At 48.8% G+C, this 26,924-nt stretch overlaps 1 protein-coding gene and 1 long non-coding RNA gene across 2 annotated transcripts in view; one reads left to right on the forward strand and one right to left on the reverse strand.

Moving 5' to 3' along the window:
- LOC120906486 overlaps positions 1–9,388 on the forward strand; it is a 45,274-nt gene extending 35,886 nt beyond the window's left edge. Inside the window, exon 3 of the long non-coding RNA XR_005740097.1 lies at positions 9,071–9,388. This is a non-coding gene — a long non-coding RNA (uncharacterized LOC120906486). The remainder of the gene's footprint in view (positions 1–9,070) is intronic.
- LOC120906484 (paired box protein Pax-1-like) overlaps positions 1–26,709 on the reverse strand; it is a 69,847-nt gene extending 43,138 nt beyond the window's left edge. Inside the window, exon 1 of the mRNA XM_040318211.1 lies at positions 24,860–26,709. Coding sequence (XP_040174145.1) covers positions 24,860–24,869 — 10 coding nt within the window. The 5' untranslated portion in view covers positions 24,870–26,709. The remainder of the gene's footprint in view (positions 1–24,859) is intronic.
- Positions 26,710–26,924: the final 215 nt, after the last annotated feature.

A 26,924-nucleotide genomic window follows, 5' to 3' on the forward strand; every position in this document is an offset into this window, starting at 1 on the left:
GGGGTTTTTTTTATATGCGCCATTCGCTTCGGCAACGCCCGGTTCCGTACGGAATGTGTTTTCTTCCACCCAGTAGCAGTTCCGATTCGGCACGGTGTTGTTTGTGCGTCTCAGCGCTACCGTGCGGAAAAAGAGGTGTGCTGGGGGAACTAAACTATTAAAAAAGAAGCAAAAAAAAAACCTTAAAAAGGGAAAGGACAAACATAATGCAAACCGCGCGCTACACTCGCAACAGTGTTTCACGCCAGCGTCCTGGAGTGCTGCTTTTCGCTTTTACTTTACTACGCTACTACCACGATTTATTGTCCCGTTTGAAGTAATTAAATAAACGTATGATTGAGTCGTGAAATCGAGCGGCATTGTCTCTCTGGCCGCCGTCGTCGCCGTGCGCGCTGTTGGGTTCGACCCTCCGCTTCGACTGACTGCGCGATATGTCATCCTTTCCTTCGGGATATTCGGGACGGTTTGACTTCATTGTTGAATTAGTATTGGATAAATTACATTCTCCACCCACCGCGCCCCCGGCGCTCTGCCACTCGAGATTGTTGTTCTCGGTGTTTATAATCTCTGGCAGAGTCGTCGCCGCCGCCGCCGGTGCCAAACAGGGGCGAACAGTACTCCCGGCGGCGAGGAACAACGCGAGAGCACCCTTTTACATGCGCGTGCTCGACCCTTTTACAACATCATCATCATCATCATCAGCAGCATGATTTTTGGCATTTGTGTTGTAGTGTGTTCGCTTGCATCCATAATCGCGATACAAAAGGAAGGGGGAAAAACGGTCCCTCCAGGGGCAGCTCGTAATGCACGGCCGAAGCAGGCAGAACTATCATGTGCCCTCGGGTTTGTGTGTTTGGCTGCGTTGTTTTGCGTGTGCGAAACGTCGCGCGCGTCTGCAACTGTTGACGTTTGTCACGGCGAGGTGTTCCGGGGCCGGGCACATTCTCGGCATGCCGTACGGCATGCCACCCTGCAGCCCGTGTTTTTGAGGTATTTCGGGCCGCGTGCGGGGTATTGTTTGTATTTTGGCTGGCCAGCTTCCCGTTGCTGCGTGTATGTGTATGTGTCCGAGATAATATTTGGGCAGTTTGTTCAGGCCCGACCGTTCCAGCGATGCTAAAAAGCATCGGATGAGAAAGGGAAAAAAGAAAAAGAAAAAGCGAAAAAAGAAGAAGAAAGGGGTAACACATGCTGGCCTCCCAGCAACGGGTGTGGGGTTTTCGCAAACTTTGCACCGAATGCTTTGATATCGAAACTGGGTCACAGCTGCATCGCTTCAAAGTGGTTTCCGAACTTTCTTCGGTTCGATTTCGTTTGCGCCTGTTTCGTTTTGCGGTAGGTAGGTGAGATGCCCTTTGCGATGGTTCCGTTTCTGGTGCTTCTGGCGAGACACAGGGTCTAGTAACAACAACATCCGCACACAGAGAGCATTTTCAAAGGAAGGTTACGTTTCGCTGGTGTTTGCAGAAGCAGAGCAGCGAAGCAGAGGGTGGCTGTTTTGCGAGCGATATTAAAAACCAAAACTTGTTTTGTTTCACAATTTTAAATTTTCTTTGAAATGATTGCATCTTAGTAGTAGATCACATCAAACAGCATGCCGGTGTTCGGGTTAAGGAAAATACAGATGTCCCTTGAGATACGACTGTATTTGGGACCGAAAAAATGTCCCAAAGCAAGGGAATTCGTTCGTATGTCGAATAACTATGAACAATAAGTTTATAACCTAAGTTGAAGAGTTGGAATCTATGATATCGTGTAGTTTATTTGAAATAATGTTCGATAATGTATTAATTATATTCCAAAAGCCGTACACAATGTAGATATTCAAGATCGGGTAGTTTTGGAATCTTTGGAAATGTGTGTTCCAAAACGGTTATCAGCAGAGAAATTCAAAACATACATCAATTTCTTGTTAATGACAACTTTTAACTCTCAAAATCAAAATCGTCGTATCTGCGAATCTTCGTAACGCGAGGGGGTCGCAACTCGGGGCACGCCTGTAGATCATATCCTTTGATTGGCTTAATTCCTGGAGAGGTTTAGCATATGAAGAAATGAATAGAAGAGCATTGTTTTATCAAAAAGGGTGAACAATTGCTTAGTTTGATGTCACATTGAGTCGTAATTCAAAACAAAACACGTGCTCTATATCTTATCAAATGTGTGATTCTCAACATCTAGCTTCGAATAGTCAGGTCCTAGTCACCTAGTCCTAATCATAGAATAGTCACCGTCTTACTATTTATCTCCTTTTACTTAATAAGCAAGCAAGTTATTTGCCTCTCTCTCTCTCTCTCTCTCTACCACTACTCAAAGAATGCAGAAAACCCTCTCTTCACAGCGCTCCCAGCGATCGTAATTAGTAGCTGACGCTGACGTGTCCGAAAGCGTTTTAGCGACGTTTCGCTTTGATGCCGTCCGACGTCACTGCCAAATGGCGCCTGGAGATCTCCTCCCTTTCCACCCCTTTTAGGCACACACAAAGTGCGCGATGTGCTAACCGAAAACAAATGCGAAAAAAAAAGTCAGAACGCGAAATTTCGTCCTCTTCGCGCGCGCGCGCAGCTTCCAATTGGCGCCGGGACACTAATTTCGGCGTGCGGTTGGTCGAAAATTCGGCGCCGCTGCATCCCCATCCACCACTCAAGGATTGTGATGGAGTCGGTGGATTGAAGGGGGGGGGGGGATCATGCAAGGGTTTGTTTCGCGCCCCGGTACGAATTGGACCGGTCAATTAGTGCGTTTTCTTCTCCCCTTTGTGTCCCTTTTGGATGCTCCTGTTCGGACGCAACCTGCTGCCGAAAGATTGTCGAACATCTTAACACACACACACACCCGCTGAGACTTTGAAGCACATACATGCGCACACACACGCACACACACACAAGCCGGTAAAAGCGGTTGTGTGCTGATTGTATTCAATTATGGACATTTGCTCAAATGCCAACAAATAACCTTTGAGAGAATAAAAGGGGTCGCCCGACAGCACGGCATGTCTCAGAAACAGCAATGCTTGGGCGAGGGAAAGGAAGGGAGGGGCCCGGATGTGTTAGTATGCATGTTCTACAAACACTGGGCCCCTGGTTCGGGTTGTTTTCCCGCTTTTACGGCCGTGTCCTTATCGGTCTCAAGGGAGTACATACACTCACACACACACACACACACTTCGATACCGGGGCGAGTCAACATCCGAAGTTAAGGAGTCTACGTCACAAGGACCTCGTAGAATTGTTGCGACGCTCCCGATGGTGGTGGTGGTGCTGATGTTCCTCCCTACCCTTCCTCTTTCCTCGCCGTCCAGCATGTGCCATTGTGTGGCGATTGTGCGCTACTGACTGGATAACAAATTGCCGCATTTACCCTTTTTTCCACTGCCGCGTCCTTTTCCCGGTACGGCCGCCGAAGGGTCGAACCCGCCAGTCCGCAGTGTACGGCGGAGAGAGGGAGAGAAAGAGAAAGCGGAAAGGGGAAAGAAAACAATCAAAATGCGAACCACCCCTAGGGGTGGCCGGAGTCAGAGTTTTAAAAGGACTATAAAACTGACATAAAACTAATGTTATCGCAACCCCCTTGTGCAAAACTCCCGATGTTCTGAAGCGGGCCTGTGTCGTGTCCTTTCGGTATCATCGCATGGTGGCCCTGTGTGTGTGTGTGTGTGGCTCGCTGTACGATACACCATAATTCATCTGCCGTAGATTCTGGTGACTTGGCCCGCGCCTGGCTGTCCTCCCACCGCCATGGACCCAAAAAGCAACACACAAAAAAGAAGGAAATAGCGAAGCCTTTCCTGGAGTCAGCGAGAGGATACAATTTCGGTGGCAGCATTCTTCGGTGTGCTGCCTTTGACTGTCGATTTCGGAGCGGAAAAAGTTGGGAAAAAGTGCCCGAAAACGCACCGATTGAAATACACACCCACCCACCCGGGCTGGGCTACACACCACTCACCATGCCATAAATCGTTCGATTTTATGTTCGGTGACAGAGAGCGCACACCGGGCCCGGAGGGGTTGCTGTGCCCCCACTTGTTGGACATTGAAGCACAGCGAACACCGTTCGAGCGAGGGCGAACTGCGACCCGGCACAGCAATAAGCCCGGTTAAAGTACAGTCAATAAAAATTTACGACTTGTCGTACACACACACACACACACGCATGCATGCAAGCCTATAGATGTGTAGTGCGAGCTGATTTTTACCCTCCAAATCCTAGCCGGGCGCACCTAGCAGATCTAATCTGGAGTAGAGACGCGAAGATGTGCGGCCGAGGTAGTTCCATACGACAAATGGTTTTAATCGTGTCACATCCAGAGAGAGAGAGAGAAAGAAAGAGCTCACATTTGTTGAAGCGACATTAGATTGCTCCTAGCTAACGACCTTCCCCCCCGCGCACCACCTCCACCTATTGCTTGTTTCGGGGCTGCTGCCAGTGGCAGACTAATTGAATCATGCAATCTCACCCACCGCATCGCCGCGAAAAATCTGCCGAAACATTCTATCCGCCACTGCCACGCCAGTTGGCAAACCCGTGGAGTTCAATCGGGCGTAAAATTTGCTACGACGCAATCGCTCGCAGGTCTCCCTGTCCCCTCGGGGGTGGATTGATCTGTCTTGCCTTATTTCTTTCATTCCTGCCGCGTGTGTGCGCGCGTTACGGCGATTCATGAAATAATGAGTCTAATTAAGGGGGGGGGGGGGATCACAATGGTTAGTTCGTTGGGGTGCGCTGGTGAGAGTACCGGACGCCGCACAAGAAGTTCCCGTCTGTGGGCCGCGTTGTGCTGGAAATCCTTTTAGAGCCTGAAAGACGCTAGGCAGACGAAATCCCAGAAGTTAACGAGGTGCCGAGGATCGATTTGATACGCAAGGCTCTCGGGAGTGCTCTTCGAGTTCGGCAGACATCTTCGGCTCGGATGTCGACAGAGGAGTGTGAAACTGGACACCTCTCCGGACCGTTTTGTTGTGTGCCGGCTTTCGGACCTTTGGGACGGGGGATGATGACCCGTAACGAATTGGTTGCTCTCTGGGTGATCCTGTGCAATTGCACAAACCCTGGATGCTGTCCACAACACATGCTACGCGGACTGCAGATGTTTGGAAAGGAAGAAGTTGCTACTGCTAGAGCAGCACTAGTGATGGGAAAAATGAAGTTTTTGTCGGAATCGATTCCGGCTAGCTCCGCAGTTTTTTGCAATCGATTCTAGATAGTAGGTCCTGCGCGATTGCGGAGTTGACTCCGGAGCCGAGTCTGCTCCGGAATCGATTCAGGAGTCTGTCAAAATTGACTCCAGAATTAGAATTAGCTCCGAAATGTGAAGGTCCGATTCCGAGCTCGCACCACTAATCAGCACATCCTGAGTGCGCTCTAAGACATTAAGCGTAACAGGGGCATCGATGCTGGAAGCTCGCTTCAACCGATGGTGCTCTGCTTGGGCGTGCTTCTTCCTGCACAGACGCATTCAATGGTTGCTCCAAAAATCCTCCCAAGCGCGCCCTAAGCAATGTTTCACTCGCTTGGCGACGTTTGCTGGGTGTCTTCGCACGGCGATCCCAAAGAATCACCCGGATCACAGATGCACAAGCCGTGATACATACACACACACACACACACACACCGTACCGTCGTCAATCGTTTCCCACCGGAGGGAGAAACCAGGGAGAAATCAATAACACCGGGCGCAGCACAATATTTAGCTACAAGTTAATTAAGAAGATGAAAACAAACATGCCGCGCGCGCGCGCGCGCTCGTACCGTTGCTGGGAAGGGAGTCGAACCCAGGGCACACAGGACCCGGCCACTAGACGTGCACCGCGTTGACAAATTCTCCTGGACAAACACAACGACCAGACGACACACCGGTGCTACGGTGTACCTTTAGGGGGAACGAAATTGCTAGGATCAGTTTCGAGAGGGGATTTTAATGTTGTTGTTGTTGTGTCTCTGAATTTCCCGTTTCTTTCCCAAAATGGATGGCAGTTTCGGAAGCGGCAGAGAGAGAGAGAAGAAAAAAAGAAACACACGCTCAAGGGAGTTGATAATTGCGATCAAGAAGTGCGGAAGCATTCGATAGCAAAAAAAAATATAGGCAAACACACACACACACACACACACAAACACACATACACACGCAACATACAGGAGACTGGTGAAGGTTTCGATGCGCGCTGTGTCAATATTTGTCGGCTGTTAGCGGATTTTCGTGTCCAATATTGGCGAGAGGTATATTGGAGGGGTACCGAGAGATCGCTCCTGTTCGATTGCAGCATCGGAAGCGGAGTGAGCGGAGTGAATGGTAAGGTTCATTACGCTACGCTGCGGCGATTAAAGCAAATTGTGAGCTAATCAATGTCCTTCAGCGAAAGGAAAAAAGCGCTGCCTGCCCTTCTTTCACCAACCTAGCAAGCGCACCTACCTGGGCTGTTTCTACACCTAATAAACATACACACACACATACCTCGGTACATGCCGGTCGGTGTGCTCTGTGTTTGTGTGTGTGTGCTTGTTGATTCTTGTGCTTCTGAAATCTCTTTATTTGTACAGCGGCAGCAGCAGCAGCAGCAGCGCTTATGAAATGTAAATACGATATAATTAACGTGATGTAATACCGGCAGGGCTGCGCAAGCATTAGGCCCTTAGCTTCTTCTACTTCGGCTTTCTTTTGTTTTGTGCTTCGCGTTTTTGGTTCGGTTTGTTTCCCCCCCCCCCCCTTTTTCCATTCTTTTACTTCCTTGCCTTGGCGAAACAAACACGCTAAGTGACGGAGAGGAGCGGATGGATTTGGAAGCCGACCTAGCTTTGGTAGACCACCAAAGGAGGGAGGGGAGGAGAAGGGGCATTGGGTAGAGGGTTCGGATGTCCAAATTATCCTAAGCACGCTAATTGAATCAAGTCCGCTTACCCCAAAAAGCACAAACCGCCCCTCCTCCACCATCGCTTTCCACCACCCACCCAACCAACCTCCCTTCCCCCCCCCCCCCCACACCACCTAAAACAACATGCAACTATGCTCAAGCCGTCTTTCGCAACCGGTTGTGCATTTCGTTAACAGTTTTCCTTTCCTCTACATCTCCCCCCCCCCCCCTTATGTCTTTCCGGAACAGTCTTAAAAAGCGTGCGGGTGTGTTTGGCGGCGGAAGGAAGTGAGTCAGAGAAGAAAATGAAGGAAATTATTCATAAAAAAAATAAAACAAACCTCTCCCCATCCCTACCCCCCCCCACCTCTCCTTCGATCGTAATGTGAAACGCTGTGAAACCGATTGACGTATGTTTGAGATCCATCCCCTTCCAGCCTTTTTTTCTTCTTCTTTAGCTGCGGATGTAACACATTTCCACGAAATTCCTTCGCTCGGCAGTGTGAGCGGGATCGGGGAGGCCAGGTCAGAGGATAAAACCACCCCTAATCCGCCCTGTTTAAAGGCTAATCGGGCTAAAATCGGGCAAGCGGTCATCGCGGTCGTGACACTTTTTGGCTTTGCGGGGCTTTGCGGGGCTCGTCGACCACAACAATGTAGATGGGGATGAGGAGTAGTGACGGTTTGCAGACGTTTGAAGGTATTATTTAACGCACTCACGCAAACACACACACACACACACACACACACACACACACACACACACACACACACACACACACACACACACACACACACTCATACACACTGCAATGGGTGTGTGTCACTCCGCAAATCCTGTTCTGGTTGAAGAATTCTTTTCTGGTGCTTTGGTGTTTGTTTGAAGGCAGGATTTTGAGTGTGTAGGAACTGTTTTGGGGTACCTTTACCGTCCAAAACAGTTATCCATATCCTCAACAACAAAACAAAAAGTCTTTAGTCCTTGCCGGGCCGGGGCTCAAAGTTCGCCAAGAGCCGCTTCCCCCCCGTTCGAGGATTTAGCGTGTCTGGCGCGGCAAAGGCAACATAAAAACCCCTGGACATCTGAAGCATAACCACACCTTAACGCTCCCTTACATTGCACAAGGAATAGTGTACGAGGAGGCCTCACCGCCAGCCAGCAGCCCACCCGCTAGCGCACCATTTTGGTGTTCCGTCCCGGTGCGGTAATCAAATTATTTTAATGTGATTTATCGGCTAATCGCATAATCTCGCTAGGCCGCTCGCCACTCCACGCGGGGCACAGGAAGCTCCGGCTTGCGGCTGGTTTCATTTCTGCGGTTTCTGGGCATCGTCAAACCCGGGGGAAGGACCGCCACCAGGATCCGATTTTTATCTACTACAATCGTGATGCGATTGTCAGACAAAACACAATCGAAAGCGTCGCCCGATCGCCCTCAGGGGGGGGTGGGAGTGCTGCGCACAATTGCAACAAATTTATCCCATGCCGGCGTGCAAAGCTGAGAATGGAGAAGAGCGAGAGCGATGGCAGTGTGGTCCATCTGTTACGATTCACTTCGAGAGCGCTGGAACAATCTCCTAGGAAAACTGCCCGGGAAACCATATCGGTCCGGGCTTTGCTGCGATGAAATCATCCGCCCGGGGCAACCGCAACACACACACACCGGAGGACATTGTCGTCGACGAGTTTTTGCGTGTGTGTGCCCGGTGGCCAAATAAACAATGGCAAACACAGCAAATCCAAAAGGGGGAAGAAGTAGCGGGTAGAACCATGTGGTATTATTCTACGCTTGTAATGCAATAAAACAATCAAAACGCAACCGGATGGCGCAAAATGCCCCCCATCCTTCCTACATGCATTCTGATTGGGCACACTAATTGGCAAGCGAGATGGAATGGAGGAAAGTTATGAAGGGGGAAGCATTTGGGCACGCACACAGCGAATGTTTCAAATTGGATTTTTGCACAGCGAAATCAATTTGTCTGGGGCCGGACTGTTGGGCTCCAGCTTCTTGCCAGTTGAAGATAAACGACTCTCCCATTCTCCTACTTTCTTGCTAGTATTGCTGACGGGACTTCTTGGGACAAGTGTTGCAAGTGCTTGGATACGTTTTGGGAACAAGATTTGACATTTGTAACAGTGCCCGCCTGGAAAGGATGCAATTTAAGAACAGAACGAAGTTGTGTATAATTTTAACATGTTATTCTTGTTCTATTTTCAGAAAGCTCATACTGCCAGCCTTAAATGGAATTGCTAACTGAACGTCTTTGACAGCAAGTTGTTGTTTGAGGAAATATGTAAGTGTGTGGATACGGTATTACTAACAACAGCACTAACGACATGAATTGAATACATCTCTCAACTTCGTGTTGACGTCACAGATATGGAACGTTTACTTGTCTCTTAATGTAGATCTTAATGTAGCTGATATAAGATTTAAGTTATATTTAAGTCCTCAAACTACTTCTCCGAGAGCCTTTCAGTGGAACTTTATATTGCAACTATTATTCTTCCAAGTTTATGTCTTTACTTTTCAATGGCGAAATAAAAGGATTCAATATTAATATACAAAAAATACATTTGCATCTCTATATTCTAGTATGTGGTCCGCGGACTGAAACGACTAGAGATTCCTGGTTTAGATAATGAAGAATTCATTTCGGTCATGCATTGTGCATGTGCTTTTGGCATTGTTCTTAATAATAGAATAATGCTAGGCTCTTCGTCTAATATCAATCTGAAGATCTCAACATATTTACTCTGGAACAGAGTTGAAGTAACAATTTCATCAATCGACCTTCTGAAGAGTACTGGAGCTCCAATTTTCATTCAAATTAAGCGATCTCTGTCTCTCTTTAGCATTGATGCTAATCCTGGCGCTTCGAAAAACTACAAATTGTTGTTACTCAAAATCCTGGTCTGCTATTCAAGGTTTACTTACTATATGCCACAGAATACTTTCAAAAAGTAGGTTACCCAAGATGCCGTTTCCATTGTCGCTGCCTTTTGCTTTATCTCACCTTTGTCCAACCGGAAGCATCATCGCGCACACACGCCCCGGCCCCCGGGAACCGGTAAAAATCTGCCCGAAATTCCTTAAACCCCCCCCCCTCCCCCCACGTTGTTCCCACTATCCACCCGACCAGCGTGTAAGGTGTTGTGCGTGTGTGGGGCAACGAGAAAGAGAAGAAAAAACACCCCGAAAAGCAAATTAGACCTTTCGGGTGAAATATTTTCGTTGTGCGCGCGCTGTGCGCTCCGGAACCGTTTTTAATTAGCACTTCCTTTCCTCTACCCTGTCTCTCTCTCTCTCGCTCTCTTTCTTTTCTCTCTTGAAGCGTCCTCTTTCAAAGCTATCAATGTATTCTAGCAAAGGGAAGGAAGAATTAAAGAAGTAAAAAGCCCCCCCAAGAGGTGTGCGAGCAGCTTTGTCGCGTGTTCCATAATTTATGCACCTCACCTTGCTCTCTGTGCGCGCCCTCGACTCGACTGTGGCTGGCGCGTGTGGCAATTGCAGGTGACAAAAGGTTGCAGCTTGGCAACCCCCGACGCCGGCCGCGCCCTCCCTTTTTGCCAATGGAATGGATTGCGCGTGTGGCCTCAAAGCCGTCGCGGTGCTGCATTGCTGCGTCTTAATCAATCATTTTCACTCAACGAAATCCTCCGTGTTACTTCTCCTTTAGGCACAAACACCGTTTGTGGCGTTTTTTTTTTTTTGTTTTTGTTCCCCTGTCGGTTTGTGAGAGATGTCAACAGCACAACAATGTGCCTTGCAGCAGGCGGGATGGATGGGGGTTTAAAATGTTAATGCCAATTAGTACCTTCACTTCCGGCGCATACGCACAACTCACACCTGGGGCAGCGTGCATCCTCCCAAACACGTTAGGTACGTTGCGCTTTGGAGATTCTTGAGCTCCCATTTTTGAGAATGACCATTCTTGAGCTATCGGGCTTCACAATTGCCCAGACATTTGGGAATACTTGCATAAGCATAGACATAGTTATGAAGGAAAAGCGGAAGCAAGCAAACATTTGCATTCATTAATCAACCATTCATTTCCCAAACTATTTTGGCCCTTTCTACTGTGCCCCTTCGGTGCTGCTGGGCATCGATCAATCGGATCGGACCACATTTCAAGTGCATCCGGTCCGGGGCAGCCACTACCACTGGAAGGTTGCATTGCATTTGCAATTCGTTCTGTCATGATTTTCCTGTTGTTGTTGTTTTTTTGTTTTTGGCATACGTGCGCTGCCTGTAAGTTGTTTTTCCGGCCGCTCGTTGTGCCCAAAACGAGAGGAGGGCCCACTTGACGCGGCCCAAGTACCCGAGGGACAGTTGAGCGAAAAAAGGGGCAGGGACACACGGAGAGTTGACTCGAGGCAGAGCATATTCTCGCGTCCCGGGGAAAATTACATCCCGAGAAATCGCTGTTAACATATGTTTCCCACTGGGACATCATCATCCTCATCATCATCATCATCCTCGGCAGCATCTCGTTTCGGCATGGCCGTGATCTATTTTGTTGTATCGTTTTAGAGCCTTTGTTTGGTTTTGTTTTTCCTCGCTTTCTATCTCTCTCTTTCTCTCGCTCTCTCTCTCTCTCTTTCTCTGTGTTGGCCGCACAGAAGCACTGGTTTACAGTGTTTCCAGCCCGATGAGGGGAAAATGCGGACGGTCGCGGCTCACTGGGAAGTGGATAATAAATTACGCTCGAAAGCACTGTCACTCGACCGACCCGCCACCATCCAGCCAGTCCGCCCGTTTCGTGGGTTGCGAGGGGTGCGAGCCAGGACAATCCCACAATTCCCCGTTTCCTTCCCAACCCGCCTCACCCGCTCGCGCGCTCCGAGGTCCGAGTTAAAGGGCGCACAAGGGCCTGTGCCGCCCTGTGCGTAACAACGATGATGACGAGCATGATGAAGTTACAACTTGTTAACCTCTCCTCCACCCGGTCCCGGTGTGTGGTGAGGAGCGCAACGAACAGAAGAAGAAAAAAAAGCAACAACAACTTGAGCACCATTATTCATCTTCGTCAGTTTTCGTCGGCTGTCGTCGAAATGCCTCTCTCGCACGGGTTTGTCGCTTCCATCCAACGAGCAAAGTCGGAAGTGTGAGGACGGGACCGTACGGAACGGGACGGGATGGAGAACGGCAACAATAACCAAAAAAAAAAGGGCCAGGGTTTTGTGCTGTGCGCGTTATTATGTTTTCGGCACAATTCATTACCTAAATGTCATCCAAATATAAATAATCGCATATCATTTCCCCTCCACGTGCGCACATTTCGTATGCCCCGAGCGTGGAATAATAGATGCAAATGGAGGGGGAGGGGGGGGAAGTGGACGGTGAACGGTGAAGTGAGTGCTCGGATGTGACGTAACGCCGTATATCCCGCGCGTCCAGGACATTAGGGCCTTACTTTGTGCCCTTCATGGACAAAGTTTTGTCGGGTTTTTGTGGTCAGGACACGAACCCATGGAAAGGAATTGTATTTTTTTCTTTCTTCCAAGATACGATCATCGAATATTATTCATGAAATATTTACATTTTGTTGAGATATATCTAGACCAAGAGCAGTGCAAAACTTTCTGACTGGAGGAGCCTAGGATATTAAAATGTAGACTCCAAAACAGGCACCATTATTGAAGGAACGTCTTCCAGTTGTTCATGATGCATGGGAATAGCATGAATCCTTAGCCTTCACTCATCCTAATGACAGTTTGCCATAATCTAGGCGTAGGATAATTCCAGAAGATGTACACATTGTTTTGGAGCTTCTCCGCCAACTCCTCTTTCGCCATACGTCGCGAGATATCGGCGCACCGGCAACTAAACCAAACATGTGTTCCCAATGTTCTTCCTTCGCAGCGCAGATTGTCGCACGGAACTTCGCCTATCCAATCGGCAGTTGCCTGCAAGAACCCACAGCCGCACAGTGTACGATTTCTCCGAAATGACTTGCGATAGAAGTTAACCCTCATTTCCTGCATGAGTGCACCGGACCAGAGAATGAGTCGGAAGATAGCGCACAAACCCTACAAACAAACAAAAACCATCCTAAGCCAAAATGCCACGGATCACCCGTCTGTCGCGTTGCGCGTACATCGAAAACCCCGGTAACTTCGCGCACGCTGCTACTGCTACTGCCACCGCTGCAAAGATCGATGGAATGTATCGCTCATCTAGGTAACCCGATCCGCACCCGCTCGCTCTAGCTCCCTCCGCACGGCGGTTTACATTTCAAAGTGAGTCGTCGCTTTGTTTTGTTTTTGGGTTCCAGAGCAACCTGCCCATTTTGCAGCGAATGATCTCCAAGTTGCTTAAACTGGCCTAGAAGATTTGGTACGAACCATAAAATCCGTAATGTTTCGAAGGATCTTTCGCTAATTTTTTTTTTTGGTACAAGTTCTTGGTGAATGCACACTCCAAAAGATACTGACGCAAAAAAATCTATATCTCAAAAGCCAAAAATGCATCTTTTATCCACTCCGCAGATCACCTCTATCTCCCTTCTTCCCAGTGTGCTCTTGTTTGCGCTTGATCTTGATCTCATTTCCAGCCTGTAGTCGATTCGTACTTTCCACGTTTCCGCCGCCGATTGGTATCGCGGGACGAACCGCACGACGACGGCCTCAAGGTTCCTGCTGTGCGAGATTCGAGGGGGTGCCTGACGTTGCGCAGGGTCGGCCGTATCGGCCGCTAGAACCAAACAGAGCGCATGGGCCAGTGCTTCTGAATACCCGAGCACACCCAGAGGTTCGACCCCTTTGCGCTCCCCCCTTTGCTGGCAGAGGTCCTCTAATCTTCCGCCGAACATCTCAAATAACCAGCACGGCGCAAACACCGGTAGCACTCAGAGAGACAACACAACACACAGGAAAAGAAAAAGAAAGAGCGAGAGAGGAGAAGCGCGCGGAAAAAATGACAACGACCCCCGGGAGGATCAGATTTGGGTTTTTATTTCGTTGCTACCGTTACTGTCTTTCGCCTGCCTTTTTTTTACCTCCCGATTCTCCGATCAACAATGCTGCAAAGGGAAAATGAGTAAGTCATCACCAGGGACGGGCGAGGCAGCAGCGGGGCCTAAATTAAGTCACCCCCAGGGTCCCATCCGTCGTCCTCTGTTAAGGTATGGCGTCCGTGGGTGCATGATCGATTCTTTACCCTCTCTCTCTTTCTCTCTCGGCAAGCCCCGAATGCGCTCCAACCATATTCCGGGAGCGCAGGCTGATTGATTGGAATATTAAATGACAAACAAATGGCCACGGATTCCTGCGCGGGGGGCAGCAGTGTGTTGGCAGTGGCAGAAGAGCGGTTGCTTGCCGATTTGTGACATCCGATACGGCTAGTCAGCCTGCGTCCGTGCGGATGCTGTCGGATGACGCTAGAGGCAGCGGACGACAACAACGACTTCACGTTTCAGAATTCCAGCAGTACCCCGGCTTGCGAGTTGTTGTAGTAGCGCAAAGCGGGAGAAGCACGGGATAGATGGAAGATTTTAGAGGAAAGTTTCCAAACCCAATGTCCAGCAATAAACCGCACATCTTAACCCCGTGTGTGTGTCATCCTTTCTCCCGAGGTGCAAAAGATATCCCAAACGTGACCTCATTCTTTGGGCTTTTTTTGATGGTTGGACAATTGTTAATTGCAAAGAAAGAGAGGAGCAGACAGAGAGCGAGATGATCCATCTAGGTGCGTGTGCATTGATATCATGTTTGAGTGTGATTTTATGCGTGCAAAAATCCCATCCCATAGCACCCCCAAACAATAGCCTCCGAGAGGTGTACGCACAACCCTTTAGGGGAGGCATGTGTGTGCTCCTGGGCGTTCCTTTCCTCCCTCGGACGCCACCGACCGTCGGTTGCTGCGATCAAATTTCAACACATTCGCTCCCTCTGCTTCCCTCGCCGCTGTATGCCGCTCTTAGCTTGCGCCATTCAGCCACAACGGAGTCGAAGATATTGTGCGTGTACCAGAGACCGGCGAAAGACTGGTGAAAAAAAAGGTGAAAGGGAAAGATAGGTGCAGATCGGGCAAATATCGTATTAACGCATCGTTTCCCTCCCCCCCCCCTTCGAATGTGCAATTCCTCGTCATAGCAGGAAAAGGTTGGTTCAAACTGCACTTTCGGGCATGTATGTGTGTATGTGTGTTTGTGTGCGTCGGAGAGGAAAACAAAAAGAAGCAAACCAAGAACGGCAACAACAAAAAACGCATATTTGAAAATTTCACAATAAAACGGACACGGCCGTTTCTGCAACACATCTACTCAAGCGAGGGAGCCTTTTCGGCAAATCTTCAACCGTCTTTCCCGCAATGCACCTCGGAAAGAAGAGGACAAAAAGAAGGTTCTTACACACAACAACCTCTCTAGGCCACAAAACGCGCTAATCCGGACCCTAAACCACGGCCCGGCACAGCGGCCGGGCGAGAGGGCCTCTGGCTTGGCGACGAGCTGCATCCATGACGGTTAAATCCCCGGCGTTCCGGTTCGAAGGACCAAAGCACACAAAGCGCGCCCGAAGAAAATTGCTTATTTGAGTGTGTTGTCGTGGTGTCGTTGTGGTGTGTGGTGGTGCCCCCCGGGTTGTGTGTGTGTGGATGAGCCAGTTGATGGAGTAGTAGTGCGGTGACGACGGATCAACTGCGGCAAAGCAATTGCAATGTTACGTATGGAGGCAAGCGCAAGGCAGCCGCGCAAACCCCGGGGAGTTTGTTGACGTGTCCTGTGTGCATGTAGGTCTCTGCTTTGTTCCCGACAGGGCCAAAAATCCAAGGTTTTTGTGCGTGTGTGTGTGTGTGTGCATAAGATTCAATCACGCAACTCCCTGGATCAATATTGTGTGGTGTTGCGCTCACACGTTGCGGACTTCAAGGTGCAAGAGGATGCGCGTACAGCTTCTTGAGCCATGATGGACACCTCCGTACTTGTACAGAGAGGAGTTTTTGTTTTTTTGTTTTGAAGACCCAAGAAAGGCGTGGAGAAAGCCTTTGTTTGTGCGTGTGTGAGGTGTGTTTTCAGTTTCAGCGGTTTTTGGGTCTGATTTTGGATTTCGCCGAGCGATGGACACAGACGCACACACCTTTTTGAAAAGGTGAAAAACAGCGCTGCAGGATGTGCTCTGGGGAGGGGGTGCGTATTTGGGTCATGCCGAGAAAGGATTATAGCCGTCTACACCGGGTCATGAGTGTATCTGTGTGAGTCTTGTTTGGCTTCACACGTTTTAAGGTGCTAAAAAAATGGCATTACATCGAAGGGGCAGATATTCCCGTAATGCAATGGCTTTCATTTTTCTCCTGTAATCAAGCAATCTCAAGTATTTGGAAAGCTTATTCAAGGTGCTTCTTCAGTGTTATCAATTTAGCATGCTTGGCACAATTTAAAGCCTTTTATAAATTTGATTATTTTTTAAGCTTGCAACATTCTTCTTTACTTTTAACATCGATGGTTTGGCTTTCCTTTTTGGTTCAATTGTTATTCTTATCTTTAAATTGTCGTTTTTTGTATATTATCTAATTTTTGTTTATTTTAATTTGAATCCTTCTTCCACACTTTTATCGGCAACTGTGCAGCTGTAAGCGTGGCCAATCCTTTTCAAGTGCCAATTGCAACTGCTACTCCACCGATACAGCACGATATACACTTAATAATAATGTGCTTTCGAAGGAAAACAGATTAAATGGCACTTCACCGCCCCATCGGCCATATCAGCTTACACGGTAATTGTTTCGGAAGATGCAATTTGCCAAAGTAGTAACAAAGCTACTCCCTTTCTCAAGCCCACACACCACACAATTCGATTACAGACGAGTGGTTTACTTGCCGTAACAATTACACTCCCGTTTCGGGCGTGTTTCACCCCTTTTATTTTCCCGGACTCAGGTTTTTGCGTTCGCTAGACTCGCGCACTTATCTTGTAACACACTATGCACACAAAAAGGACCTCAAACGCACAACAATGAAAACGTAACACACACACACACAAAGTCTGTAGTAATCTCATTTCAACTGTGATCGCGTTCTTTTGGCCGCTTTTTCCTTGTGTTTTCCACCACCGTGGTGCGTTCGCCGTTATCGCGATTTTTCCTCCCTAACCGCCCTAGCCGGCTCCCACAGCGAAAGCGAAAACCCAAAAAAGGGAGAGCAGCACCAAGATTAAACTGTCCCGATAGTGCGAGCACACAGATGTGAAGGAGATGTGCTGCAAGGGATTAGCGAAATTGTAACTCGCCGTGCAAGAGAGTCACTTGAACCCGAAGTGCGCTTCGCGCGCGCGCTCGCGCCATAGAAAAAGCCGAAAAACGTCAAAACACATCATCGCTCGCCCTTCCTTCTACCCCAAGGAAGTACTCGGGCACATATTATCGCAACGGTACGATCGCGGCCTGGCACTGCAAGTGGCAAATCTACCTCGCTCTCTTCCCTACCCTTCCGGTGCGCGGAACGGCCATGCCGCCTGACGGTGACATTAAAGTAATTATTTCTATTTGTCTTGCGACAATAATGCGTTTTTATTGTGCTGCCTGTGTGGGGTGTGTGTGTGTTATCAGCACGCCAGGATCGGGCGATACGTGTTGCCTGTGATCTTGCAGCTTGTGCGTAAAGTGGTGCCACCACCACCACCACCACGGCCGGCTATGCGCAACAACGGCCACGGCACGGATTTTCCACACTGTCTACCCTGGGCTTTTAATTTTTCTCCCTGTTTACAGATTTGCCTGCAAACAGCGGAGGGGGGGAGGGAAACAGCGAGCCAAGGGAGCACGAGCGAAACGAGCTGATAAGAATCTCGCTTCCGCACCACACACACACACACACAAACACACAGACGGAGCGGCACGATGTGAAAAGCTGACGAAAACGCTGCCGGGAAATGGATATCGATTTGTTTTTCCTTTGATGGCAATCGAAATGAATCCCCGGGCAGGGCAGGCAGGCAGGCTCGGTTCGGTGGAAGACAGATTTCACGAACATGCAAAGGAAAGGGGGGGGGGGGCGGAGGGAAGCGGGCGGAGAGCAAGCGGTAAAGAAAAACAGGACCGAAAAGACGAAATTTGTGGAATTGGATTGCGGTGAACCGAAACACCGAACTTGCTGCTGTAAGACTTTGGGCGAGAGAGAGAGAGAGAGAGTGCGAGTGCGAGTTGCGAGCGATACAGGTTTATTGGGTGCCCGGGAAATGGTGAGCCGGGCGGCAGTTGGCGTTTGTGGAAATTCGGGAAAAGACAGGGAAGCGCGAGACATGATTGGTCGGTTGGGTCGGTTAAGTGCTTTCCGCTGGCTGCGATGCGGAGAAGCAGGGAAAAATTCATTTTATTCGTCCCTCAGTTTTTCCTTGTTTTACTGCGCTTTTTTTTTTTTTGGTTCGTCTTCCTTTCATGGGAGGAAAATTGATGGAATTTCTTTCCCCAACCGGTGAGATAAAGGGGGAGGGAAGGGAGAAGGGAAAGTAGGAAGGGGTGGTGGTAAAAAGAGGGTTGATGTATCTTTCTTTGTATCTCTTTAATCAGGCTTAAAACGTTGAAATGGAACAAAAACTTGATAAACAAATATACGCTTTTTAGCGCACAGCTCATCAGCACGGACCGATGGTGGAATGGCTAGATGGGACGGCTTCTATACGGGAGCGACTGTGGATCGAATCTCACTATAATCGACGATGTGTTTTTCACTCTTATTCCAAAATATAGTTGGTTCCGAGTGATTGGGGGTCTCTAACGTGTCCAAAAGAAGGAAAAGTTGTTCACAATTTAGAAAAACAACAAAATGACTTAAAAATTTGTTCAGATCGTAAAGTAAGTTTCAGCAAAAGCTGCCAAAGCGGAGGAGAAAGTGTTGCTAATTTTTGCACGGCTGGTTTCTATCGTTCGGCACCTCGGGGAGGAACCTTACAATGTTGCTCGTAAAATACTGATTTTCTCGCCACCGAAAGGATAACAATGTGGGTCGACTTTGCGTCTTCGGCAGCAAAGTCACCACCTTTTCCTTGTGGCAGCTATCGCTCTAACCCAACTGCCTGTGGGCAAGATTAATCTCGACGCGCCCATTTTTTCCCATCGATCGCATAGTGAAAAGTGATGATCCCTAAGCAAAAGGGATGTGAAAAATGTAAAGGATAACCACAAAAACGGGTGATGATGTCATTCGCCTGGGCATGTGTGTGTTTCATTGTTTAACAGGGGAAGGAAATTAAAACTCTGCTCCATAGGTCGCCTCCATTGCGTTACAGCTGACGGTGCTACTACTGCTGCTACTGCAACAACACCTCTCCGTCGCCCAAACATAGCCGACCTCTTTTTTGTTCATGGCAAGGCAAACGGGTAAAACACACCGAGAGGAATTTGCACAAATCCCACAAAGTATTCAAGTGGAATTCATCGACTCAGGGCACATCTTCTCGCAGATGATGATATCCTTTTGCGGCGTGATCCTCTTTTTATGTTCGCTGCAAATAATCCCACCGGGGGTTGGGAAAAAAAACACACAAATTTTACAGCGCGTGTAATAATAGCAACAACGGAGCGGGGTGGAGCGGTTGCGAAAAGCTAACAGCAAGAGGAAGAAGAAAAAAGCCCTTAACATTAATAAATCCTCACCCAACAGTGAAAGGCTCTCGTGCACCGAACAGAAAAAAAAGGATAAAATTTAAAGCCACAAGGATATTATATTCCACAAACTAACAATAGCAATAGGTCCAAACCAATCCTTTTTCTTCCTCTCCATCTCCTGCTCGGAGTACAGAGGGTAAGAGCGTTAAGGCGAGAGGTTCGCTAAGATAGACAGAGAGAGAGAGAGAGAGAGAGAGCGAAAGACCGCTAGAGGATCGTCCTTCATTGAAAGAAAGCGCTTCAAGAGGATGATGATTATGATGGTTTGTGTTGTTTGATTATGATGTGCGGATCATTGGGCTTGAAAATTGTTCCATTCTTGTCTTCGGCACATACCGCTACCTCCTCTCTCGCTCTCCCTGTCCCGTGTGGTTGGGTTAATATCCTACTTTTTCTTTTCAGCCTATTCCTGATCGTTTGTTCCCTATCTCAGGAGGGCGGCTTTACTCATTTACTTTCGAGTACCGCGCAGCGGACCAGATCAGTTTCTAATCCGCAAAACGGAGTTAGAGAGAAAGAGAGAGAGAGAGAGAGAGAGTCGCCTTTTGGGAAAAGGATCAATGGCAGTCGATCCTAATGGGGCCCCTTGCCAGGAGATACACCAGCATACCAATAGGATATTGTGTTGCTTTTGGCATGGCGGTGCGGTTGGAAGGCCACACGGAGGCGCGCGCGCGCTCAAACGCACACACAGACCCATGAAAGGAACACTTTGCTGTGAACCAAAGCGACCGCTTTGCCACGCAAAAACATTAACCATATCGATGGTGAAAGCAAGGCGATCTCGGGCGAAAGTGGAAGGAAAGTAGATTAGAAGAGACGAACCTTTTTTCTCGAGGTCCTTCGCTACTACTGGAACGAGTGGCTAACCAACACACACACACAAAACCGGATAACAGTTAAGTCCAAGACCAAGCGGGCGGGGATTTGTAAAGGATCTTCCACGCGCGCGCTCACACCACTTTAAAACTATTATCACTGTGTTGTGGCCACTCGAAAGCGAAGAGCATGCGAGAGAAAGGGACCTTTTTTTAAATAAGGCGCAGGTTTTTGTGGGCTTTTGTCTTTCGCAGCTCCTATCGGTTTTGCGGGGGCCTACTCTAGGGGTTTGCAATATGAAAATTTGCTTATCCAATCGTGGGCATATGCCACAGCTCGTTTTACAAACACACCGGGTGTACCCCGTGCACATTACCACAGGTACTTGAAGCCGGGAACACAGTACGTCGGCAAAGCTCATCAGTACGCCCGGAGGATCTCTCTTAACCGATGAATGGCTTAATTGTCGATAATCGATAATAGTTTTAAGAGCCACACGCATACGCTTCGGGCAAAAGAGGCTTTTGCGAGCATCAACGGAGGTGCGTTGAAGGTTTTATACTCCCTCCAGGGGCATTACAGAACAGGTGGAACGCACACTTCAAGTGGTCTTCACAGAAGCCGACCAGTGCAGATAATTCCAGCAGCAGCATTCGGGATTTTGAGCCACCAGAGGGCGTGATGTCAAAGGGCGCGTCGTCGTGTCTTGGATGGTCAGTAGACAGAGTTGCGCTTCCTATTATCGAGATGCGAGATGACTCGCTGAAGGTATTCCAAAAATGGGAAAACACCACCAGAAGACAACTTCTCACACAAACCTAAACGTTTCGTCTAGACATGACAGGAAGCTAGAAGTATAACTTCCACCTCAAAAAAAAGCAAACTCAAAAAACAAAAAAACGGTAGCAGTAATCGGGATCCCTCCTCGGGATCAACATCAATCTACATCACGTCGTGATACGTCGTTCGCTTTCGAAGGTAACAACGAAACCGAATGAGAGCAACGATGACGACGGTGGCGGCGGCGGCGGCGCGCCCAATGATCTCAAATCGCTTCTGACAGGCGACAAAGGTTGGCCGAAGTTATCGGGACACACACCGCCACCCGGGGCCCACAGAACGGGACGGGGCAAATATAATCAAAACAAATGTAATTCTATCTACCGCGGCTCTCCCGCCCATCCGAATGCCGGGATCTTTCCAAAATTTTCCCCGCCCCTCTTTCCTCGGCCGTCCAAACACGGGCTGACATATGGGGCAAAGGCACGCCGGCACAGGTTTTGACGAAAGGCGAGACACACATCAAGGGTGTGCTACTGTGCGCCGCACTCCACTATGGGGCTCGCTGGGGACGTTTGCGGCAAGGTGTAAGATGCTTGCAGCACCGGTTCGGGTTCGGGTCATTTTTAAGAAAGTGTTTGTGCTTATATTTGTATATAAAACATGTAATTTAGAATGTAAACCCTGATAGACATCGAAAGGCTTAATTAAAGTCAAATATGCAGTATGTAAACAGTACATTCATTCTAAATAACAATATCTCAAAAGCGTGGTACTGTTAGGGTTTTTTTTGAAGCAGTTTGCTTGACATTTTTTGTTGTTTTTTTATTTGCTTGAAGACTTTCCAGAACAGCCTGTTAATTGCTCCCGGCAGTAGCACGTCCGCACACTGCAGCGATTTCGAATGAAAACCATTGCATCATGCTCCCACCCAATCCGTGTTGCTTTTAACTCGTAGAATTTGTTTTTACGGTTGTTTTTAATGAAAAGAAAAAAATCCCATCCAACGCTCCGTGACACTGTACGGTTCTTCCTCGTGCGCACACTTTGAAGTGCAAATGTGGTAAACATCACGTTACGAAGGGAACGAAGAATTGCACCTCGGATCATTATACGCGATCGAGCGATTGTGTGATATTGACCCGCAAGATGAGACGTTTTTTTTTTTTTGCCTGCTCCTCATTGAACAACAAAACCATTTGCGGTGTATTATTGTTCACAGTGGACACATGCTCACGCACACACATTCACATTGTTTTCGATGTAGACACCACGTCGGAATTCACTATTATCAAACGTACAGTGCCGCCAGCCGACCTCGCGGAGGCAGTATCAGTGCGCCATCATCCATCCGTATCAGTCGAGTGCAATCGTTAATGATTTTAATCCATACAAACACACACACACAGACAAACACACAAACATGTAAACACATGGGACAAACGGACCCTTCGCTGAATTCCTCAAGGCACAGTCACAGGCCGTGCTAAACACTGCACTAATTAAATGCTTACGTCATAGTTTACCCGCTGGGAGGATTGTTGTGATTTCCCGTTGCATTTTCTAAGGTTAGCGATTGCACTGGTGGTCGTACTTTTGTCCTCAATTAGGATTAATTTTAATTTTTTTTTTCGTAACATTTCCCTACTCGGTACGCCCTCCTGCGGTCATGCATTCTTCCCATAGTGCCCGCCAGCGACTGGAGCCCCCCAATTGGCATACACATCCACCGAAGGTGAACCCTCGTGGGGTGCTCTTTTTTTATCTCCCACTGTCCGCCTAGTCTTCTAGTCTCGTCACCGCGTCCCGGTCGTCGCTCGAAATGGGCATTAAGTTTCAAAATTTTTTGACATTTTTTTTTCTACGCCCCCCCTTAGCGGGAAGGTGGTAAACGTTCGGAACTCGGAAGCGATTAACCTGCGCTAATCGTGGCTCATACCAGGAGGAAACGCCTTAGAACTGGCCGTTCTGGTGTGCACATCCTCCCTCTGCCGCCTCTCTCTCCCTCCCTCGCTCTTTCCACACAATCCCGTCCGTGGTTTAAAGACGCACTGGACGCCCAAGCGTACACCGCGGGCGGGAAGCAAACAGAACGGAGAAACATCAAGGACCTCCTAGGCATTTCGCCTCCCGTTTCTAAAACCCCTCCCGCAGGCGGGTGTATTCCACTGCTGGTCCGTGTCGGTACGCGCCTTTTTTTTTTTTTCTTTGGAGTTATTTGTTTCGGGTTTTTGTTGTCTACTTTATTCCCGATGCGATCTGTTGTAGTTGCTGCTGATGCTACTGCTGCTGCTCATCTCCGGTAGCGGCCACCGGGAGTTAACAAATTAACAAATTTTGGGCCTCCCCGCGCCACACCGGCCACCGCCAGTGTGTGTGTATGTGTTGAGTGCAAAGGCGGCTCCCGGTGTTTGGTTTTTTCGGGGTTTGGGCGTTTTTTTTTTTATTTTCTCTCTTTTCGCTCATGGACCTAAACACACATTCCGCGTGCAGCAGCATCAGCAGCAACGGTACACAAACGCCCCGAGAGATCAGGTTATTTGTTTCTGGCTGCGTCTGTGTGTGTGTGTGTTTGTATAAGTATTCTCGTCAAAATCAAAATCAAACGCTTCCGAAAGCCAACCTTTTGCCGTTGATCTATCCTCTCAACGGCCCGTACCTTCGCGAGAGCGTACGATTAGCTCTGGTAAAACCCTGGAAGGCTCCAGGTTTTCGGCAGCTTCTGGGTTTTTGGGTCGCCTGCAATGACTTTCTCGGAATCGACCACTCCTGCTCCTCACCCTGGATTCCATCCATCATAATAACTTCTTCATCTTCCGCCGATTTCCCCCAGGATTTCCCGCAAAAAGCACCCCAGAGTGAGTTTCATCCTCCCCAACGGTCTTGGCCGACCGCCGTTCATATCTTCAACAAACGAAGGAAGTGGCAGAAGAAAAAACACACCATCGAACGACTGCGCAAACTCCAGACCACGGTGAAAACTCCATCCGATACACACATACACATTCAAAGGGCTCCTCCCCATTCCCCTGCTTGGCTCCCAAACAAAAAAAAAACCAAGCAAAAGGATCACTTCCGGTATATCCCGGTCTCGGTGATTTCGCGCAAAAATAGGACGATTGCTTGTGTGTGTGTGTTTGTGTTCGCTTTAAATCTATTTCACTTTCACTTTTTATACATGGCGTGTCCCTGCTCCCCCTCCTCCCTTCCCCTCTCGGGCGGTGGGAGGGTTTTCAAAGTTGGAGATTTTCTTCCCGGCAGCGCGCTACGACGAACCCAGGAAAGTCGGTTCGCCCACCGTTAAATGGTCCGTTGGAAATGGGTTTTATCGATTTTCCTCCCCAAAAACACGATGGGAAAAAGTGAAATTTTGCACCAACACTTGGGAATTGCTTGCCGCTAACACCACTTCACGAAAGCTGGAGCAGGAAAATGGTTTGAATCGATTTTCTTGCTTTTTTTATGTGGAGCCCGAAAGCAAAGAGCACACGGTCCTAGTTCTGGTCCGTCAATATGGGAATGTCACAAGCAGTGCTGGCAGATGTTGATGGATGTGGCAGCATTTGGACCGTGTTACGCATGTCTTTGCTTATTAGGCGTACGTTAAAGAGGGCAAAAAGTGTCCCAAATTTAAAGCTTGTTCGAGCAAAATTACCCCCAAATCGAAATTGAAATCGATAACGCATCCGGCTCGAAGGACCAAAGCTGTGAGCCATCTTGTATCGTGCAAAAGTGCCTACCACGTTCGGTACTCCATTGCTTTTTTTGTTCCTTTATGTTGCGATCAAATGCGAAACTTACCTGGCTCCATGATTTCGTACGTGTTGTCCAGGGCGTTGCTCTTTTGATAGCAGAGTCAAGCGTTGATAGTTGATACAGGACGTGCTGCACCGTCGCCGCGCAGTGTAGGTCAGCTCGGTTCCTTTTCGCGTGGCACACAGGCACACAGAGAGACGCAGAAGCCGATGATGGCGGGTCGGTGGCGTGCTGTGTGAGTGTGTAATGAGATGCGTCGACAAGTACCCAAGGGTGGGTGGGACGATGACGACCTACGAGCCTTGATTGAAGAAGCGCCCCCAAACGCAATCCCGCTCAGGCTGCTCGCCGCGAGCACTGCTCGCCTTCAAACACACTTACAATACACACCGACACACACACACACACACACAGATACACAGCGAACCAATAAAAACAAGGTTGGCTCGAAGAACGGCTCTTCTCGTACAATAAAACACGCGGCCGATTACAAACGCTATTCGATTCACGCGCAGATACATCCACGTCCTGTGTAAGATTTGCTCTGTGGGTTGTAAACCGTTTTTTTTTTTTTCGTTGACACTTTTCCCCCCACAGCACACGAGGTCTTTCACCACTGTCGCCCTCTGGATCCACGAAACACTTTGGAGTGGAATTATTTTTCCACACGTTTAAGGTCCATCCACACTCTCGCTCCAAAACAACGGATCCACTGCGTTCGACAAACAAACAAACAAACAAACCAAAAAGTAATCAATTAAAACCGCTCTCCCACACACACAGACACTTGCTAGCTAGACGGATAGGATGCTGCTGCCAGTAGTAGTAGTAGTAGCGGCATTCTTTAGTGCGAAGTCCGAAAAGTTGCGTCGGCTCTCCCAGTGGCCGAGTGCGTTCGATTCATTCAGTGGCCTTGAGTGGAGTTTCCTTGCTATCTTCCTTTGGGGTGGATTTGTACTGTATATGGGTCAGGTGTGTGTATGTGCGGGTGTCGATCGCCAGCCGCCGGTGGGCATACCACACACGCACAGTAGTATAAGGCACAGTTAAGGGTTTCGCCGTCTGCGCCCCGACAGTCCCCGACCGGTCTCGGTCGAGGAGCGGTAGATCCTTTGGCTCGTTCACTCGACTCCTCTCCGTAGGTCCTACAGGTGTCTGTACGCTCTACGACCAAGTGTTTCTGTTTGCTGTCTTAACAGTGTCTACTATAGGTACTCTTTCACTATTTCTTTCCTGAGAGAGATCGTACGTTGCGTTGTGCGCGCACTATTTTGTTTTGCAAGGTACCGAGATAATTGACACTCAGGTACCGTTTGCTACTTGTTTGCTCTACTTATCCAGGTGGCTTCTCCCATTCGGGTCGTTGTGACGTTCGCTGCCGTGCAGATGATCGCAGGGGTGGGTTGATGAGCAATTGTTGTTGCCGTTGTTGTTGTGTTGACTGAAGACGATTGATATTTCCGTGGCGATTGGTTGCTCCCCAAAAAAAAAAAAAAAACGTGCAGGCTCTGCACTGTCTCACGATTCACGATTAAGAGTTGGGGGCACATACACACACGCATACAGGTCACACGCAAAGCATCCCCTCAATTCGTCCGCTCAAGCAAAGGTAAACACACACCGCGATTTCGTGTACTTTTTGCGCCAGGTTTGTTGTTGTTTTTTTTCCTTCCAACTATTTCGCGCGTCTCTGATGCACTCGTTTTCTTATGCTTTTGCGGTCGTTTCTGATAATTTAACACACGCAAATGCAATCACACACACGCGCGCACACACACACACACCGGGTACCGTGTTCCCCGGGGGGGCGGTCTTCTCTACTGCACACACGTACACGCACACTGCACACACACAACGCGCGCTGTAGCCCAACGCACCGTGTACTCACTAGCCAGCGGTAGAACGAGAACTGTGCCGGGGCCCGATCCTGTGCGCGCGTTCATGCGGTCGATGCGGTTCCGTTGCCGTGATGTTGCTCCGTCCCCCGCCCGCTCGGTGTGCGAGTTCATCCGCGTGAACCTCTTCCTACCCAACACGGTGCCGGGGACGGTGCTAGCAGCGAGAGAGCCGATGAATCCTTTTGCTGTAAAAAGGGGCGTGTTTGTCGAGA

The sequence above is a fragment of the Anopheles arabiensis genome, chromosome X (assembly GCF_016920715.1).
Source record: "Anopheles arabiensis isolate DONGOLA chromosome X, AaraD3, whole genome shotgun sequence".
Classification (NCBI taxonomy): domain Eukaryota; kingdom Metazoa; phylum Arthropoda; class Insecta; order Diptera; family Culicidae; genus Anopheles; species Anopheles arabiensis.